At 42.7% G+C, this 21,042-nt stretch overlaps 2 protein-coding genes across 2 annotated transcripts in view; one reads left to right on the top strand and one right to left on the bottom strand.

Annotated features, from left to right (window-relative positions):
* LOC126562041 (uncharacterized) overlaps positions 1 to 21,042 on the bottom strand; it is a 307,548-nt gene that overhangs the window by 16,244 nt on the left and 270,262 nt on the right. The window lies entirely within an intron of this gene.
* LOC126563060 (uncharacterized) lies at positions 14,091 to 20,945 on the top strand. The gene is made up of 4 exons (XM_050219670.1): positions 14,091 to 14,111; positions 20,026 to 20,394; positions 20,527 to 20,646; positions 20,769 to 20,945. The coding sequence occupies exons 1-4, from the start codon at positions 14,091 to 14,093 to the stop codon at positions 20,841 to 20,843; spliced, it is 585 nt and encodes a 194-aa protein (XP_050075627.1). The 3' UTR covers positions 20,844 to 20,945.

Genomic DNA, 21,042 nt, shown 5'->3' with positions numbered 1-21,042 from the left:
TTGTGCGTACAGGATTACCGTGTTCAGTACATTGCGTTAGATTATCCGCTGAGATATCACATTTGGAGATCAGTGCTTAACTTCAGAAGGTCTCGCTGCTATCATCAATAGGGCGTAAAATATTGCGGCTAGCTCTCTTTAATGTTGGGACTAACTTTTAATATCTCTACCTTTGCTGACTTCTATATCTATGCTTTATCGTAACTGCATAGTCAATCCTGCGAACGAGGAGATAGGCTAGACGAGAATAAAAACCCGATTTAAAGATCGAAGCCGCTACCGTCGCTGCCAGTATTCCGTTCCCATAGCTGTAAAACACACCTTTTTCAGAAAGTTTCCTATTGCTAAAAACCTTCAAACACGCATGGTAAAAACAGAAATAATAATAAAAGTGTATGTAAATTTAAATAGTGTAAATAGTTGTCAGTCAAAACAAAGGTCATCTGTGTCTTTCGCCCATTAGTAGGACTTATGAATGATTCAAAAATATGTTCGCTTCTACAAATGAACCCAAAATTGCTATTTACCAGGCAGCTTTATGCATTGTCAGAATGTTGGCTGTTATGATAGAAGCTAAACTTATCATCGTTTCGTAGGTGTCTAGACAATGTTTGTAAGGAAATGTAGGCCAAGAACACAAAACCAATCAATTGTCATATATTAGAACAGCCTCGACTTGTGACTTATGTATTGCTATGGGTCTTAAATTATGGTTCATATAATTTCACATCCTATAATACGCCCGAAGCACGAACAAAGAAAGACCTAACCTTTGTTTAACGCGAGACAGCTGAACTATCCGAACAGAATGCATTTCCCAAGGATGAATCAACACATCATGTTCAAATGAAAAATAACAAAACGAGTGATTCACAGAAAAGAAAACAGTTTAAAAATGTTGAAAGTAAACATTTATTTTTTGGTCTTTTATTTTTAAAAGGATCAAATCATTTGATCACGCCTTGAAACGGTAAATTAGTGTGTGTGTGTGTGTTTTTTTTATCACAAATTTGCTTAATTTATTTTTGCAATTCTGACACTGCCACTTTTCTGTCAATAAAGCTTACATTTGTCGTTTTACAACCGGAATTATTACTACTTTTCTTGAGCCACCCGAACGCCCCATTATCATTACATCCTGACTGTTTCTCGTCACGTGTGCCATTGAATTATGGATACAAAATATATGGTCCTCACAATCGAACCCTTTCTTCCGTTTCGATGCGTCCCACAAAATGAAATACACTTGCTACCCTTTGCCACAACAGTGACAGGCTGGTAGATTTCACGCGAATTTCGCGAAACACCACCGACGGTTCGACCGACCGAAGAAACAACAATATCGATGGTAACCGAATGCAATGCGTTCGGGTACGGTTATTTATTCACCGGTCGGGCATAACTGGCAGCTCGGCTAACATATTTCCAGATGCATGTTAAATTAATTAAATAATCCTTTGTTCGCTGTTCGCTTCGCCCAAACTTGCATGCACTGCCGGACCGAACAGCTTTATACCCATCAGCGTGCCTTTACGCGTACACGCCGACACCGACCGACATTGGCCGCGTTCTTGAAAATGAATTATTAAGCAAAACCATCCTGCACAGCCACCAACTGTTCAACCCCAAACGTATGCTGTTGGTTTGTTAATTGGTTGCATACGAATCCTCCATCACCGAATACCTTATTTGGTGATGGTGCACCAACCATATCGAGTTTCCCCATCGAATCGAACTGGTTAACCGAAAATTGGACGACCTTCATATGATTGATATTTGCAAACTTCTCCGGCGTAGCATTTTCCGCTCATTATTGCAATACCACAATGTTTGAATACCGATGTGCGACTGTTTCGTGACATTAACCGTATCAGTCTGTCAAACGATTGAAGTGCGATCCTGTTTCTTGCAGCAACAAATTTGTTTGTTTTTAAGTCAAAATGATTAAATGAATGTGAGTGAAAGTAAAGACTTACTGAGACTGACACTAGACCGAGTTTACAGAAGAAAAATACACGATTTAATAAGTGTGGAAAAATTAAGACGTTCGAATTAAGGTAGTACTCTAAAAACTTTCTTAATTTGTACCATAATTGCTCTACTTCATGTACTAATACCAAAATTTAGCAAAAACGATCTTCTTGGACTACTGAGCACTACTCAGGGTTAAAAGCACGCCGTGACGGCATGACCAGACTATCAATTTGTTTCCAGTACTCTTGGATCAGGACTGCAATAGTACATCCCCTCCTATCTCTCATCCTATCTCCATCAGATTTGACTTCATCTGATTCAGCGAACGAGCTTCGCTACGTGCTCGTTACGAGTCCCAACAAACGTATCCATGCAATGATATGATGTTTAAAAAAGTCATCCTCAAATATATTCTTAATACCGAGCTAGATTTTTAACGGTCCCAAGCTGCTGATTGAATTTCCAACAATTAAATGGATTTTAAACATGGTACAACGATTGAGAGTGCATAAAAACGTATTGATTTAGGATCTTTTTTTCATATTTCATATATTTAATCGGTTTGCTATACTGGGTATGTTATTACTTATCTTAACAATACTTCATTACAGGAACATACAGTGGGATACTGCTGAGCAAAGCTGGAGCATCGATGCAATCAAAGAGAAAGGCGACAACACATGGGAATTGGGAGATGTAATGGCGATCTTCAGGAGGCCAAGAAGCTGGCATCCTGTGCTCGTAACACGTCAGGGCAGAGCATCGATCACCAATGATTTTCCAGCAGGCAAACTTAGGATCTACAGTATGTGTATCCTTGCAGACGAGGACCAGATCACCGAGCAATACTCCAGCATCGACCTGACAACTTAACGATACAAAGTCTTCAAACAACAGGCATCAGAGAAGTCAGAGGTCACATGTTCCAGAACACCAAGAGTTTTCCTTGACTTGATGACTATGGAGTCAAAAACGATCAAGGATAGATGGGAAAATAACACAGTCAGAAGAAGACGATATGGGATAAAAGATTTTTAAGTCGTTCGCAAAACAGAGGAAGGCTTTTTGGCTTCGTATTTGGATAGTCAGAACTAACACTACGAAAGAACGATCCGGATGAGATTACAGCTTCGGTTCTGTCGTATGAAGATCGACGCTGCTGTCGCATATAACATCGAACCGCGCCCTAACATAACGATATACACGACGGGATGCGTAATGGAATGTGTCAACACGCAGACCAACATTCAGTGATTGCAGGGCTTAAAACATGAAAAACAGCTGCAGAACGTTGTATTGAAATAATCAAATAATAAATTAAAATGCGTTCTACCAAGCATGCCCTGGATAAGGCAAAGAATAAGGAGGAAATGTCTTAATACTAATGTTCATTGTTTCAGTCACACATGGGGTTGAGAATACGGCTACGTGCCGTCATACTTACTAATAAATATAATTTAAAAAAATTAAAATGCGCTATGCAGCTGAACAGAAATTATTGTCTAGAACGATTAACAATTAAGTATTTAATTCAATTTCCATGACGAAAATCAAAACTGTCTACGAGATAAAATTATACTTGCTGGTCAACTGATGTAATTAGTCGATGGTATTCAAAAAAGTTCGAATATTCAAATGAATCTCAAAATGAAACTTAAAATTCAACAATTTCGGCACGCAGCTGTGAACATACAAGCACAACCCTCTTAAAGTTCTCGCTAAGTTTTTTTTTTTTTGTTGCAATAAATCCACCCTTGTCAGAGAATACGCTACAAAACCATACCGAAACAATGCAATTCAACAACTTTATCGCAACTGTGCAGTAAGATTGGAAAGAATGTGAAACACGTACATTGTTGCAACGATAAGGCAGATTGCAGATTGTGTGTATGTGTGCACGTAACGAGTTTTCCTACCATACAAACCCAGCGGAACAAAGTTTGGGGAAAATATGCTGCAGATAAACTTAAATAATGATGCAACAATGGGAAGCATCAGCCAAGCAACCGTTCTCACGTAGGAATCTCAACTGTATTGTTCTAACCGGTACAAATCAGGTCAAGTTCAACGTGAAAGAACAATTAAAATTCACACTCAAATACACACATACACACACACAAACCACGTAATCATAGTTGCTAGAAACCCTTGACGCTACCCTTCTTTGTCTAATGAGAAGCCCTGTGCACCAGAATTATATGATGCCATATTTCGTTGCACACTATCTACAACCATCCACTCAGAAACTACTCTACTAATCGGGGAAAACACGAATGCAAACACCAGCAGGGTGCTTTTCACAAAAGCATGAATAAAAAAAATGCAGATAAAGTTGGCTGGAGTTTTAATAAGAGCGCATCGTCAAAATTATTCTCACCCCGAGCTGCCCCACACTGCCACTGTGTTTGGGAGGGGGTTTAGGATTCTTCAGATCTCTGTTGTGCTCAGCACACATAAACCAACCAGCAGGAAGCGAAGGATTTCCGCTTTTCCTAGTGCGCCGCTCACCCATCCACGTCGTCAGTCATTCCGTATTCAATCAATCATAGAGCAGCAACTAAATCAAAAGCATTTCATTTTCTCGTTCACAGCTCGGAAGCCACATACACGACCTGTCTGCTTCACGTGTGCCCTATGCCGTGCCCTAAATGAGATTTAGGTCGAGTTAGGTGGTTTGCCCGTTTCCGGAGCGCGTATCGTGAAGCTGCTTAGCGACGTACCTACCAAAGGGCCAAAGGAAAGGATCCGTACGGATGCGAAACGATACGGAGCTATGGGTGAAAATTCCGGAACAGAATGGAAGCTCGTCCCATCTAATGACGAAAGGTTCCGAAGGTGCTGCACAGAGATGACGATAACGTTCTCCCAAATAGAAGAAAAAGGAAACCCGAAACGTCACATTCGATTCCCGTGACTCCCGAGATGACTTCTGGCGAAGGTAAGAAGAAAGGCTATAAAGTGTACCTTGCGAGGAACGCCTTAGGATTTTTTTTTTATTGGAGACGGTCACGACAGGGCATAGCATGAATGAATCAAACGACGTCCCACAGGATTCTTACTACACAACCATCACAAGAGAGCTCCCAACCGAGAGAAAGAGGAAAAGGATGCAAACAATAGGGAACAGGGAAAGTACGATTCTCTAAGTGTAGAATGTGAAAATAAATTACAAAAAACCCCAACCGAACAGAGATGCATAACAGAAGCGGAATAGTTCTGGGACAGTAACGGACGTGTCCCGTGTTCCTTTCGGTTTCGGTGTTGCGTCGCTCCATCAAGCGACGCTCCCTACATTCCTAGTCGCTCCCCCAGTAGTGGGAAGCAGTTCTGGAATTGTAATGAAAATGGCAGCCACCCGCCGAACCACTCCAGGAATCAGAAGCGCAATGAAAATGCACACTTACCGGTTGCAGAAGCAACAAAGCATGAATCGCACTCGTGTGCACTCTCGTGAATCTCTCGCTCTGCCCATCCCGACCAGCGGGAATTTCCCAGAACTCTGGCAAGCAAACTAACACCACACTCCACGGTGCACGGTGGCTGTGTATAACGTCAAAGGTGCGAAAGGCTTGAGGACGTGCGATTCAAGAGTCATTACTTTCCTTTCTTGGCAATCACATAAGAAAGGCTTCCCAACCGGTATCGCCACACCATTTAAAGGCCACACACCGGAGTCTCTAGGTCGTTTCGCTGATGTGTCGGGTGTCCTCGATTTTCTCGGCGTTTCTTTTTACCATAAAAATGGTACTCTTTCATCGCTCCAGTCCACCCGGGAATGCCATCCAGTGTGACAATGTGATTTCTTTTTTGTTTTTTTTATCTTCCTTCGCTTTCTTTTTAAGACCCCTTTTCACTTTGTTTCTTCTGTTAGGTGCTGAAACACTCAAAGTTCAAAGACGCAATTGACACTCGCGAGTGCTTTTAGTTTTTCTCTCCCAACTCTTGCGCACCACAGCAGAAGCTACATCATTAAATTGTTTTTTCGTGTGTGTGTGTGTGTGTATTTTTTTTTTTGTTGTCTTGCTTTTCTATTTGCATCGCAATTAATAACGCAAGCAAATCGGGTCGATTGATGTTCTTGGGAAAACCTTTTTCCTACCTTCCGTTGTGACTTTCCGATCTAGCGTTAATCATACGGGTAGGTCGGTGCCTTTTGATGTCGACGTCACAAGGATGTTTAAATCAATCAATACGCAAAGTAGAACGTGTATAGGCGAACTTTAACTTCGCTGAATGTGGCTTAAAGCCATGCAAGCAATTGAAAGTGGAATTTATTTCGTAACTGTTCTGTGGATTTAAATTGGGTATATTTTTGATAAAGAATTCCTGACATCTGTCAGATAAAGCATGTCAAAACATCTAATAGCCAATTAGCAAGCAACAGATACAGCATTGTGCTTGTATAATTGACAGCATTCCAATTTAAAATAAATCTTGAACATTCTTGGCATATTTAAACCAAGAAGTATAATAAACAAACCAACAATTTCCCTGCTCGCCCCAAACACTGTACAATGTAGTCAACTTTAAGTCGCTCAGCGTTAGCAATTATCGTTAGCAAGGGATCAGGCCAGGCGCTAACGAGTGAATTGTTTGACTTTAATTTAATAATTAATGCTCGTCCAACCATGCTGCCGTGATGCAATCGCATGCAATCTCGATTAAGTGCAATCATCGAAATTAGTCCATCCGGATGATGATCTTTACAAAGTGACTGTTGTTTTATTTACTGATGTTGACGTTCTTTCTCCATTTCTGATTTTTTTTTTTCCTGCACATAATTTCATACATCTATACACACACACTCACACACTTGCCAAAGCCGGCGACGACCCAAACGACCAATTAACTTGCAGTATTAATCAAACGCAAAACGAACCGGCGCTCACATGCACGCGCGCCCGTCCACGAAACTCCCACTCCGAAACTAACGGGAGGGAGGGAGGGAGGGAGGGAGGGGGCGGTGGGCGGATAAGGAAGAGAATAATCAGCTTGATAATTAGCGGCCCAAAAACAGTACGCCAAACAGTCGGTGGCCGTAGTAGCCCTTCCAAAGCCACAGGCCCGCCGGTGGCAACATTCCGGTGTCCGGGAGACGAGCTGCTTAATTTGATTTTAAGTGCTCTCAATCACTCGAACTGTCGCCGGCAACAAACGGCGCGGCTCAAGATGTACAACACCCGAGCACCGAGGCGGGATGAGCGATGGTGAAAGTTAATAATTAAGTTGGTCGAGTCGGTTCGATTCAATTAGGAGGAAATTTTCGACCATAATATAATCGCTTTATTTCCATTTCGAAGCACATTTTCCAGCTTGTTTCATGTGCCAGCAAAACCAAATGCCAATTTCACCCTGCTGGCTGTGTCTTTCTCGCACGCTGGTCACTATGTACACGGTGCTGGGTGGGACCGAAAACCACGCGACCCAAAAAACCAGAACTACTGCTTGGGGGGGAAACTAACCAACACAGACAACACCAACAGCCGGACCCGATTCCCCAGGGAAGAACTTCCGGAACGGAATGGCACCGGAATAGTCCGTTCTGCCCGGACGTCAAAATGGTTGCCTCCATTTAGGAAATGAATTATTCACTACCAACCAACGTGTCTCCCCCCTTTTCGCATCGCCACACGCTCCGAATTGTGTGAATTCTAAACGTAACTTTCACTTCCACCGACTGATTGGCCAAAGTAGCCGAAGTGGGAGAGTAGCTCACCAAGGCCATTGGTACAATCATTGGCTCAACTTGATGACCAACAACTTCGTAGACCATCGTAGAGTAGGGCTCTTTTCTGGTGTCTCTTTCTCCCACCAGAATGCAACCGCATTCTTTGCGGCAAGGTTAAGCGCCAAACGGGGCAAGCAAACTGTTCGGCACCGGGCCGACAGCTACTTTGTGCCACAGACCACGTGCCCGATGACAAGACACTGAAGTGGATGATTAAACAAATTCTTGTCGCCTCGAAAGCATCGTTTCTCCCAAGTGTCTCATTTAGCAGCCGAGTGGCGAACCTCTCTCCTCCCGATAACACGGGTAAGTTTACATAGGTGGGTAGTTAATTTACATCCCGGTAATTCGATAGCAAATGCACGACGCACCACTAGCACGCAAACAGCAGGCCAGCCCACGCAAATTGAGCGAAAGCTCCGGAAGTGGCACCATATTGGATCGTAATTCGCTAACCGGGTAGCGACACTATTTGCACTGCCGATTGCCGAACAGCTCAATAAAGCGGGCAATCGTGCAATTCGTGGGGAGCAACGATTGTTGACCCAGTCGAATCAACTCGTACCGTGGGGCCGGGATTCCCATCGCTGATCCACACATTCGGTATACCAACTGTCATCCGCAAGCCGCAGGCATGGCACCCTTGCGCTTACCGAAGCAGTAGTGACGTTTGGCGCATAATAGCGCTCAATAAATAAAATTTCTTTATCATTCTCGCACTTTATCGACGCTTCATATGATAGCCAATGTCAGTTGGTACGCGGACCATATCAACAACATCAGTTCCGTATGTCGGATGCAGCCTGCTTTGTGTCGTGTGGGCTTTGCCGAGAACCCACGCATCCATGGATATGAATGTCCTGTAGTCCTTTTTGCTTTTCAGATAGCAGTTTGATCGTCAAGATCAATCCTTTTTTGTTGTCATACTTCTAAACGAACCTCAATTACTATAAGATGGAACAAATGCATCTGACAAAACTAGTGATGCCTAGTATTTGTATTAAGTTTTTGATTCCTGTACAAACATCTGCATGTGGAAAAGAGACCCAAACTAGCGTTGCGTATAAGTATTACTTCGTCCAATTTGTGTGCTGCATTGAGGTTATGCTATCGGCGTAAATTCTACTCGAAAGCGATTCTCCCCTTTTGCTTCCCAACTACTCGATCCGCACGTAATCTCATCCGGATGGTTGTCCTTAATTGAGTTGCATGCAAAGTAAGACATCCGCATCAATGACACCGCATTCTTCCTGGTACGTGAAGTAGTGGTACGAAAATCCGGACAATACCGTACGCCAAACCTAATGCGGTGCCTTACTACATTGGCTCGAAACAATCGTCCCAGCCATGGTACGGTTTGCCGGTAGATACACTTTGGGGAATATTTTCAAATATTGCAACAACAATAACGGAAGGATGCCTCATCTGCTACAACACCGGATCCGACGTGCTCCCCAATCGAGCTGCTTATATCGGTAGTTGCAGCAATGAAGATCGATTGAACCCTTCTTCCTCGCCTCGTTCACATCACACCACGTGCAGTCACTCTTACTCGATTACTCTCTTTTGGCAAACAGTCAATATTTCCTTTACGGATTTCCCAACCTGCCCTTTCTCTTCCTCCCTCTTCTCACGCTGTATTGGCTCCGGAGAGTCCTCCACTTACTACTTGTTCGTATTTTTGAAGGCAACCTGCTCACATCAACGTGATTGTAATTTCAAACATCAGTCTGATGGAATAAATTGACAAACGAATATGCCGTACATATGTTACTCCCATGCTGCCCTATCTCCCCTGACTCTCACCCACACCCGGCTCCAAACCATTCCACCAAGCAATGGAGACGAATCGGTACAAGTGTACAAAGTGTTCAACACAACATACGCAAACAATGGTACGGATCAATCTCCATCAAAGGAGATGGAGCGCGAAGAAAGCGAAGGATACGCGAGGAACGGCATGCCCCATCTTAGCCGAGCAGGAGCGAAAGAGACTTAACTCTTGTATGGAAAACGTATTAACAGCTAAGTAGAAATCATATAAACCGTTTTCTATCCGCATTCGGTCCGAGCAGCTGTGGCAGCAAGTCGGTTAGTTGCTCTATCATCAAGGGATTTTGCCTATGAGAGCTGATTTCGATTGCAGGAAAATGGATACGTCGTAAATCTAACCTTTGTCCGGGGGGGGGGGGGGGGGGATAACTTATCCGAACTTCATGTGCCATGTTCCTGTGACATTCAATTAGTTAGTATCTCTTACATCAATGCGCTGGTGCGAAAGCGCTGCTATGCTGGAGAATATTATTACTAATTGGGGGTTAACATAGCTTTATTGAATGTTTGAAAATTTGTAAATAGTTTAGTAATTGGAAAATTAATTGACTGATTTATTGAGAGCCTCTTCTAAGCAGGGGGATCTGCTAAGTTATGCCGGTCGTTCAATGACTTTCGAAACTTATTCATAGCACGACGTAGTTGGATAGTTAGTCCTTAATACGAGGGAACAGTTCGGAAGGGAATTGAAGCCCGAGATACGTCTTCCAGACGACTTCTATAATGGTTTAAATTTAACGACTACAATGGTTTAAAATTCATTTATTTTTTCCATTTCTGTAGTATTCGCGTGCATAGAACAAAAATTAAAATCCTCCAGAACAAACGCTATAGTCAGTGTTGATGCGGTTTTACAGCATGCTGATTCCGAATTGTCTGATCTTTGCTTGAGTTCCTACCAAACTGAAGAGCGTGTCAAACCAAATAACCCACTGTGAAGAAATAAAGAAATCCACAGGGTGCCAAGTAGAGAAAAGTTGGGCAATGACTTTTGAAAATATTAGAACACATGATTCGAAAACTCGAATCATGTGTTTATATTTCATAGTTAAAAATGTTGAAGGTTCTATAAACTCATTTATAAACAAGTTTGTAGCATATTTAAAAATTTAAATTTCAGCTAAATTCATCCAAATGCGTGCTTATAATATCCAGGACTCTTGGTAGTAGCAGTGGCGAGTTTCACGGTACTCTGAGTGAGCGGCCGCGAGGGATTCCGAGTTGGTATGTGGCCCCAAATCCTCAAACAGCCTTCCGCCCGGATACTAGATTCAGTGTGATAGGGGCCTTCAACTTGCATTCTGCTTAGGACCTCCGAGAGGTGAGAAATGGTATAGTTTTATCACATTATTGCCTTTTAAATTATTTTACATCATTATAACGGCTCTTTGCCGTATCTTCAACACAATCAAAACTCAAATGTGTATCAAAACTGAATGTTCTGAAAATATGCAAACAAATCATCTCCTTTAGCGGCCATATCTCTTTAAGTGCACACAATTCTAAGAATCATTCACGTCCTATCTGGCCGCAAAATTTTAGTTTTTAGCTTGGCCTGCTCCTGCTTTACCTCCTGCTTTCATCAACTGTACAGTGGTAACGACGAGCCGCAGAACTAACAAAAAAAGTAAAAGATTAAAGGGCTCCTATACGCAGAAATTTAAATCCTTCAAAGGTCAATGCTCAAATACTTAAAATTACATACTTCACTGAGCATTCCATGCGTACATGCAGTGCATTTAATGTTCTATTACAGCATTGAAGAAAGTTTTTCCTTAGAAAAATTTATTCTTGGAAAAAGACCATAAATAAAAAAAAATCTAAAATCACAATCACTAATCCTAAGCTCCTGGTAATTATCTTGATTGTTCAAACACGCCTCCAATGACTCACCCTTAATACGGCTTTGTGATATCAATCAGCCTTCCTATTCATTAACGAATTGTTTGATGGATCAAACCGACTTATGGGAAATTCTTACAGCCTTCAAGAAGAGCGCGCTATTTAAAAATAGAAACACTAATCCTAATGATAACGATCGAACCGAAACAAGTGAAGCACTAAGATAAGCTTCTGAATCATCGCTGGCTTTGCTTTTATTTGTTTGGAAAAGTTATCTTGTCGATTATCGCATACAAACAAGGTAACAGTGTATCAAAGTGTAAAACCAATTGCTTAAGATAATGAAACCTTTCGTCAAGTAACATGACGCGACGTGGAGCAATGCGAAACGAGATTTCACAATTCAACCGAACCGCATCTTCCGGGATCATAATACAGGTCGAACATCAAACGAGTATGTCGTCTGAAAAATAAATCCTTTGTTCGGTTGAACTTTAATACCAGCCAGCCTAAACATACAAACAAACACAGCTCAGCACACAGCACGACAGCCTTATGCTGACACTAGATCCATTTTGGGTTACTGTTTAATGAACCACAACAACGGTCTCCCCATGGCTGATCGTTCCAAGGAACACACGCACACACTCGGTGTCTTAATTTCGCTGTCAATTTTAAGAATTTTCAAACCCTTTACCACAACGCCCTCTTAAAATTAATTCCTTTCCGAAGAGATCTCACGCACCGGTGGATTGTCACTTCGGTTGGTAGTGGCTTGGGTTAGGGATCGGATGCCCCAAACTTAGAGCAAACTGTATCCTTCCTCGTACCTCACGTGCGTGTGTGTGTGCCATTTAACGTTGGAGGCAAGCAATTGTGAAGAAGTTGTTAATAATTTATGACAAGCCTGACAATCATAATGAACGATAATAAACATTTGCATACTTAACCGAGCATCAGCTTTCTGGTTGTTTTCCCGCATACCTTTCCCGCTCATTAAGCATCGGTATACACGAAGCGTGTGATTTTGTGCTTTTGCACATAAACACCACACCACGCACAAATAAACTATCGATGAAAACAGAAACCTAACCAGCTAGAAAGGAAAAACAAAATGCATGCCCAGCTTCTACCGTCGATTGCTGTTATTCCTTGCAAACTACTGCTCGTGCAGCTTGCAAGCACTTCATCCTCACACCACTTCAACATCACTGTTGATTCAGTGGCGGTCATGTGTTAAATTAGTTAAAGAGGTTAATTGTTCAATATATTAGGGCACTCGATTTCGCGGAACCGATCCCTAACACTAACCACTCCGCATCGACACACACATGCAAGATTATTATCATCCAACTCTCGTGCTAGGGACGCGAACCCCACGATTATCGTAATCGATACCCTGTGGACGGGGAGAAAAAGCCCGTGATTCACCGTTTAAGACGAAAGCTACCCCAAACGGGACGAACCTTCACGCGTACCATCCAGCCGAAGGAATGCTTCACCGCCGCACCGTACTTCAACCTGGTCGAGTGGTCATAATTAATTGCTGCTTGGGTTTAGAACCACACTCCTCTAAAAACACGGTCAGCCTCGGCTTCGGTGCTCCAGTGTCGGAAGCTTTACGGGGAATTGAGCTTTAATCCGCCTGCATGAACATCATCCCATTATCGACACAGTATCCCTTGGGGGCAGTTTGTTTATGCTTCCGGGGTTTTGCACTGACTCGCCGTCAATATTCGCCGACCAATCGGGCAGCAGCATTCGGGAGATTAGCATCAAGATGCTTGTAATGTGTACCATGCTGGGGTTTTGTCGTTCAATTTTCCCACCCATTCTTGCTGTGTCGTCCACAGAGTGAACTTACTGCGTTGGAAGCGTTGCGTTAAGCACCTTTTAAAGTAATTTCGCTACAAAAATATGACCACGCTTGGGGGCTATTTACCGCGAAACCATTTAAACTGCAATTCCTTCCTTCTCACGCCTAATCGTCCTTCACTTGAAAGTGTATATAAATATCCATTCCATTACTTAACACTCTGTTCCCTGCTATGCTGCCCATCATCTTACCCCATTGAGAGACAATTTCGTAATGAAAGGATTAAGATCAGCCGCTCGCCGTGCCGTGATCCTGAATGCGCGCAGGCGCCAACGCTGCCGGTCAGCTGTAGTCGAAGCCAGGTAGCATAACGCCTCGTCAGCTTATCTGTGGTGTAGTATTTAACAACAACAAAAAAGAATGGGAAAGATATCAACCGGACCACGCTGATAAGCATTCTTTTCGCGGTAAGTCTTTCTTTTTTTTTCATGTCCCTCCCCGGGTAGCTTTGCTAACATCACTCCAAACTGCTATAAAAGCTACGACAATCAACACCGACCTGGCCAGTGATTTACATCGTTCTGTGGTGGCTCAATCCCGACAACTTGTATCGGCTTTTTTGGTGGCTGCGGCGGCTTCGAGGCCCAGTTTAGTTGGGCGCAATAAGTGCGACCGAGTGCAAGTGAATCAAATCGAGTGCAGTGTACATGCAGTGATCGATGCACTTTTTGTTTTATATTATTTATGAAATAGTTCCGGAAGCTTTTTTGCTGCACAAAACTAGTGTTCGTGTGTGTTTGTGTGTGTGTCTAGCTGTACATCTGTGTTATTCGGTGTGACGCTACTTTTCCGCAGCTACACGCGCTCCTATCACGCTTCATCGCTCTAGCTTAAAACATGGATAAAATAGCAAAGCTAGTAAGTGCCACGAAAGTTCTTTTTTTTACCGAAACCGATCCGATCGAATCAGTAAACCAATCCATCATCGTCGCTTGGTCGTTCGATGGCACGCCAAATCTGTTCCAATCCGGAAGAAAGTATCGAAACAAGAAGAGGGAAATGGGTTCAATGCACAACACAAACCTCACGACTGCAGTCACTTGCAAATTGTGCCGCTGGATCCCCATACCATCCCGTTCGGAGGGTTGATGAAATTTTAATTTCATTTCAGCACAGCACCGTTCGTCAGACGGAATGGTTCGTGAGCACTTGTGCGAAGGGCCGCGGGAAAATGGTTTCAATTTGCACAAACCAACCAATGCACCCCGGAGGCATTGGCAGCGCGTCGGAGCTGCTTTTACACGCGGTACGAACGTAACGTACGCAGGCATTGGCCCTTGTTAAGTGCGACCGATTGAAGTGTCGTTCGAAAATGGTTTCAACATTGTACCACACCAACAATCCACCCGGTGGTACCTGGTTCGCCATTTTAAACCACCCACCTTTTTGCATGCGCTCTATCTAATTGTTTGCGAAACACACACGGTACACGTGCCACATCCTGCACGGATACCATCCATCAGCAGCGGCAGCGGTGCGCATGCAGTGGCAGTGGAAAACAAATAACAATTAGCAAAGCGCCGTTTATTGATCAATTTATTCAAACATTTTTATCCTGCGCACTCCATTTCGCTATCCGGCACCGGCATGAAGCTAGTTGGTGGTAGAGTTTTTTTGTTGCTTGGGCTGCTTGGGCTCCAGCATTGCTCCAGCTACGCACGGAAAACCTAATGCGTTGCTTTGCGAAATTGTCCCGGAAGGAAGTAGCAGCAGCAGCAGCAACAGCACACGCGGGGAGCTTATGCAAAAGAGGCGATATGAAATAGGTCACGTTACTCGACAACCGGAACGGTGTGGCATTGCATTTCGTTTGCGATTGATTTTTAAATGCTGCGAAAGAAATGCATTTAATCGATTGTTGCGAGCTGTTGCAATCTGTGGCATTGTATGGCCACTTGTGTGGGACGATGTGTAGTGGGAAGGGGGCTGCAATCAGGAGGATGGTTTTTGCTTTGGCTGCAACTGGCTGTTACCTGCAAAGCATGACTAATGACAGTCATGTTTCCAATTGGTATTACTTCATTGAGGCTTAGTGTTACTGTGTGTGGTGGTTATCAATATGTTTCCATTTGGATCAAATGCTGCACAAATAATAAATTTTTAATAATAATGTTGAAAACCTAAATTAGCTTAATTTTCAAAGAATATTTTGAAGAATTTCTTTAAAAATGTCATCTTCTAAATAAATAATATTTTCAGATAATATTTAAAGATATCTGAAAAAAAATATTTCATTTTTCTGATAATATTTATTTTCACATAATATTTGTTATCTTCCCTTTCAAGGCTACAAAAGTCACATTTAAGGAACAATCCCGTTTTTAACGAAAAGTTATTGTCCCGTCACATTCGAGAAAATTACCAATCTGCCCCGTATTTTTGCCTGGCAATTTATTTAAATTTTATTTTTGAGTTTCGCAATAGGCATGTAAGTCATAAAAGTTAAACGAGCTGTGATCAAGGTGTACTTGCAGTGATGCACCGAATACTCCGCGGTAAAAGAAGCCGTTTTTGCTTTACACTGTATGCGACATTCCAAGATTATTCGTTCAAACGACTGTTTTTCATAATTGCTAAACAAACTGTACGACCCGAATTATTCTTCAGCACCAACCAAATGCGAAGCTATAGTGATCAATGTGCTGTCACCGGAAATTAAAAGAATTTTACCAACAATGGATAATATGCGGACAAAGGAAAGTCGCATTTTAAGGACGAAACAATGAATGCAGCAATAATAGTTAGACAAAATTACAATATTCAATACGAAAATATCTATGAGAAAAATTCAAACAATTATTCTTTGCTGCGAAAAGTTTCTAATTCAGCTAAATACGAGCTAGAAAATACACCATCAACATCGAAGTAGAATATTTTTTGAAAACAAAATAAAAATGTAATATGAATTCTGGTCGTCCTTTAAAATGTCCCGTTTTTTCCACTATATGTTCTGTTTTTTTACCGAGGAACGGGCTGGCCTTATTGCTAAGATTGACTTACTCATACATTAATGATTTACGGTGGCTTGACCAAACTATGTTCTTACCTTTTTTTGAAGTTCTGAAGGTTTTTGAGTCACTATTTGGTTAAACTCTGCTTCCTCTTCTTAACTAAACAACCTGATAAACTCTCGCCGGTCATCTAATGGTTTACTAGACTTGCTTGATACCACATAGTTGGATAGTCAGTAATCACTAGGGAGGGACGGTAAGGATGCGATTTGAATCCGGGTCCTGCAGTGTGAAGTTCAGCGTCGTTGTCGCCTCACCACCGAATATAATTCCACCCGCCTAGCATATAATTTATAAATTATCTATACCCAATAAGCGAGCTTGCCCGAGATAAGGCTAAGATTAATTAGGAAATGCCATTTCAATAATGTTCATTGTTTCAGTCATCACACATGGTGTTGACAACACAGCGACGTGCCGTCATACTTAATAATTTCTAACTAAATTTGAAATATACCCAGTGTGCTAACACTCAGTAAATTTGCCGTGAATAAATCTAGAAGAATGTAAGAAATAATGCTTTATATTTATCCAAAAGTTTAAATACTAATTAAAAATGGGATAACCTAAGAGATAAAATAGAATTTCATACGAAAAGCAAATGTTGAAAGCCAAGAGAAGTAAAACTAATAAATTAAAAAGACAAATTGCAATGTTACAGTTTAAATTAAATTTAAATTTAAATATATCATCACATCAGGTGAGCCACCGGACAAGTGTATTGACAAGGACCAAGACAAGAGTATTTTATTTATTTATTATTAAGTATGACGGCACTTCGTCGTATTGTCGAGAAAAGTGTCTATTGTAACATATATTTTTTCTTGAATATTCGCTTCTATAATCTGAATATTCTTTTACTTACTAACAATCACTAAAAGTCATATCCCAATTTTCCTCTTTTTTTGGCTTAACGACTTCTAAGGTCATGCCGGCTATCCAATGGCTTACTAGAATGGCTGATACCACGTAGTAGGATAGTCAGTCACTATGGGGGGACGGTGCGGATGAGATTTGAACCCAGGTCTTGCCATTTCTTGGAGTTAAATAAATTAAATACTAACAATTTCTGCCTTGAAGACTTAAAATTCCACTAGCCTTTAAATTTTTTTATTTTTTTTATATAATATTGTTACGGTTTTCCGCCGTATTTTCACTTTTCTTTACATGTAAGTAAAAAAACTTTATCAAAAAAGCCTATCAAAAACTCAAAACGGGAATGAAGGGAAAAGTAATACTAGGCTATATTGAAAACGTTTTAGAATATCATTTACCCTTTCTACTATAAATCGACCTTCAAACCAGAGATTTTTTAATTACTAAAACATTGTACAAATATGCACTAAGCTACAGATATGCTAAGCGTATGTGATGGATTTACATCCGAACCGAAGGAGCAGAAGATATTAATTAGAGCCCTCAACCTTTGTTGGAAATTCTACTCTGTACTAGCTTATTATTTTATTATATCAACACATTTTCAACCCAAAACGTTAATCTGCCCGAAGACACTTACACAAAAACCTTCACCCGTCTGTTGATAGAAAATATTAAATTGGATCTGTGATATGTTCACTCTGTCACGAGCTGATTAATATCTTTTTCATGCACATCAAACGTCACCCTAACTCTTTGAACGCTCTCAACATATGGAATATGGCATTTTAATTTCAAGTAAGCACACATATGCATAAACAACGACTATTCCCCTTTGGATGCGCCTGTCGAATGCAACCACAAACTGCACCGCTCCACAGCTGCAGCTATGCATGGAAGAAGAACCGTTCGGAAGATTAAAATTCTCCTGCATTCGAATGCTCCATCCAAACTCACGATAACATGTGTGCGTGTGTTCATCGGTAGCTTATAAATATTTATAGAAAGTAATGGATTTATTATACCACTTTTATCCACTTCAGCAGAAGCTAAATAAATCGAAAGTAGTACTTGTGCTGCTCCAGGAATGCCTTCGCCACAGGATACCGGGAACGATGAGTTTTCGCTCCGGTTGAATGATGTTAACGAACCGATTGCGGAATCACTTGATCGACTAGCTAGCGTAAGGATTGCTCAACATTGCAATCGGTTGCATGCATGCATACATGTGGCAAGTTAATAAGTCGATGTTTTAGCAGTGCAGAGATGCACTTTGTGTCAATCTATCCTACTGTTGCATAAATTAGTTGATCGTATCAACACACGCCCGATTGCGCCCGAAAGCTTTCCCACTCGTCGTACGTCATAAAGCGGATAAATCATTCAGCAAACACACGTGACGAACCGTGTTGAATCGCTGCCATATTGTGGTCAGCCTATTTGTACACCACCGGGCTACAGGACGGCTTTTGAAGTCATGTTCTATTTCAAAAAAAAAACGAAGGATACTCATCCAAATAATCATATCCGTTTTCCACTGAATTGGAACGCAATTTTATGCCCATTTACCGGTAAGATCGCGTGGTAACGATAAGTTGCTCGTCGCCAAATCGCTATTGATACTGGAATTTAACGAGCGCCCCGGCTGGTGGTTACGCATTTCGCAAAAAGGCAAATTTTCTATCATTATTACACCGACATTAGTGGCATGCGCTGCCGATCTTATCTCAGTACAGGACACAGGACAGACCGTGTGCAAATGGTCCAAAACAAGTCCGGAACCAAATTGCTCTTTTAATGAACTGTAAAGAATGCCCGAAAGAAGTACACAATCTGGTGATAGGAAAACACATAAAACACATCCCAACACATGGGGTCGTGTTCAATTGGTGCTCCAATTACGCCATTCCGATCAATAGACGCTTGAAGCGCGTTTCTGCGCTTGGTTCGGTAAGCGGTTTCGCTTTCCGCTTCCACCCTATTTGTCATCCTATTGACAGACCAAATAAAGTGCCATTTCACCAGGTTTTGCCACCCGGTCCGTGTCCCTCCCGTTCCTTTTAATGGGTGGAAGCGCCGGATCGAAATGCGCGTTAGGTCAACATAATTAAAAGGTAACACTCAGCGCCCAGATAACGACCGCAAAACCAGAAATGGAAGCTCCGAGGTGCTCAAGAATGTGTTGGGGAGCGGATGTTGGTTCGCAAACGCGAGCGGTGGGATGGATGGGTACAGTACGCAACCGTACCGTATGTTGCACAGCACAGCTCCACCCGGGAACACATGCTTTGTGGGAGTTAGTGTCATGTCCTTAGCGCTGATGACGCGTCCGTTCCGAATGGGACAGGAAATTGGAGGCACTGGTAAGGTACTGGTATGCACACAAGTGTGTAGCACTAAATCGTAACAATTATTTCACTACGACTCGTCCAAGCTTGGCCGCCCGGGACTCGCTGACGTACCTAGCCAGGGTACTTCAGGTTCGCTCTCTATCTTATCGGCACTTCTAAGCGGTACGAATCCGTGCACTACGTCATACCGACAGGCGGCTTGCGTGTGCCACACTAGTGCAGCAGGTCATCGGGGAACCATCTGGTAGTTCCGGTCATCAAAGCTGACTCCGATACGTCAGTCATCAGAAAGAAGGGCGCAACGTGCAGCGGCAAAAAAAAATCCTTCCGGGAAAATCCGATAAGCACAAATGCCATTGAAACGAAATGCGAAATGAATCATGGTTCTCGTGCACACACTGTGAAGCACCATTGTCAATGATACTTGATGGGACTTCCGATTCTAATTCACATTCTTTTCCGATTCTGCCCCATTTTCCGTGCTGCCCCATCACGTCTGACGCATCGCGATTGACACTGGACGCATGGGGACAGATTTTTCTATTTTCAGTTGCAATCACGATGGCCCTGGTGATGGGCAACAAGGATGACGATCCGCTAAGAAATCTCTTCGGCGGTTCGAACGTATGGGGACCGCTGATGAAATGGAACCGTGTGCCACCGAACGATGGTGCTGGCGATGGAAACACCAACCTGGAGTACGGCGAGTACGACCAGCAGGACATGGACGCAGCCGAAGCCGGACAACCGATTGTGGTGAAGCGATCGCACACACGGCAACCCGTCTGTGAGGTACTGCTCAACATCGTATACGTCGGCAACGGTACCGATGGGTACGAGTATCGACCCAATCACTATGTCACCGAGTCATGCCTTAGCTCGTACAACACCTATCAGAATAAGGTAATTAGCTTGTGACGCGTTACCTGAAATTGAGGCTTAGGAATTTGACCGATGCTGTGTGTGTATGTGTGTGTGTGTTAGTATATGATTGATTTCTGAACATTTCCTGATTCCTTCTTCGTTCGCTCGCAGTGTACCGAGACCGGCCTATCCTGCACTCAGATTCGGCAGAAGATCTACATCACACGTCGCAAGGTGGCTGGAGCGGAGAACAAAGCCGTCAACTGCTGGGAGCATGTGGCGCTCAAAGAGGTACGGACACGCATGGGCGCATACGCCACACATCCGTAGGTGGTGGTTTTAATTAGCTTATCTCACTTCTAACCCCACTTCTTCCCTTTTGCTATCCACCCGGTTTACCGACCCTCCTTCAGATCGATGCCGGCTGTGAGTGCATGTGGCCAAAGGAGCAGATCGGTGACAAGCATTCCTACCGATTGGGCAAATAACAGCACGGCGACAGTGAACAGTTCTGGCGAGCGACACGAACAATTATGCTACAGCCCCGTACTGGTGGACGCCGCCGCCAACCGGATAGCCTGGTCGTGCCTGGAGGATGTACGCACCCCCCCGTCAAGCACTGATTAATGTGTAAAATGAGCCCTTTTACGTGTTTATCGCCCGTGCGACGAGTATTTGTACTCTGTA

This window comes from Anopheles maculipalpis, chromosome 3RL (genome assembly GCF_943734695.1).
Source record: "Anopheles maculipalpis chromosome 3RL, idAnoMacuDA_375_x, whole genome shotgun sequence".
Taxonomy (NCBI): Eukaryota; Metazoa; Arthropoda; class Insecta; order Diptera; family Culicidae; genus Anopheles; species Anopheles maculipalpis.
Note: the sequence above shows the minus strand (reverse complement) of the source record. Positions and strands in the feature narration are given on the sequence as shown.

Coding starts and splice junctions, on each gene's coding strand:
- LOC126563060 (XM_050219670.1), top strand. CDS start 14,091: ATGGATAAAATAGCAAAGCTA. Junction 14,112..20,025: donor TGGATAAAATAGCAAAGCTA/GTAAGTGCCACG, acceptor GCATGGGGACAG/ATTTTTCTATTTTCAGTTGC. Junction 20,647..20,768: donor AGCATGTGGCGCTCAAAGAG/GTACGGACACGC, acceptor ACCCTCCTTCAG/ATCGATGCCGGCTGTGAGTG.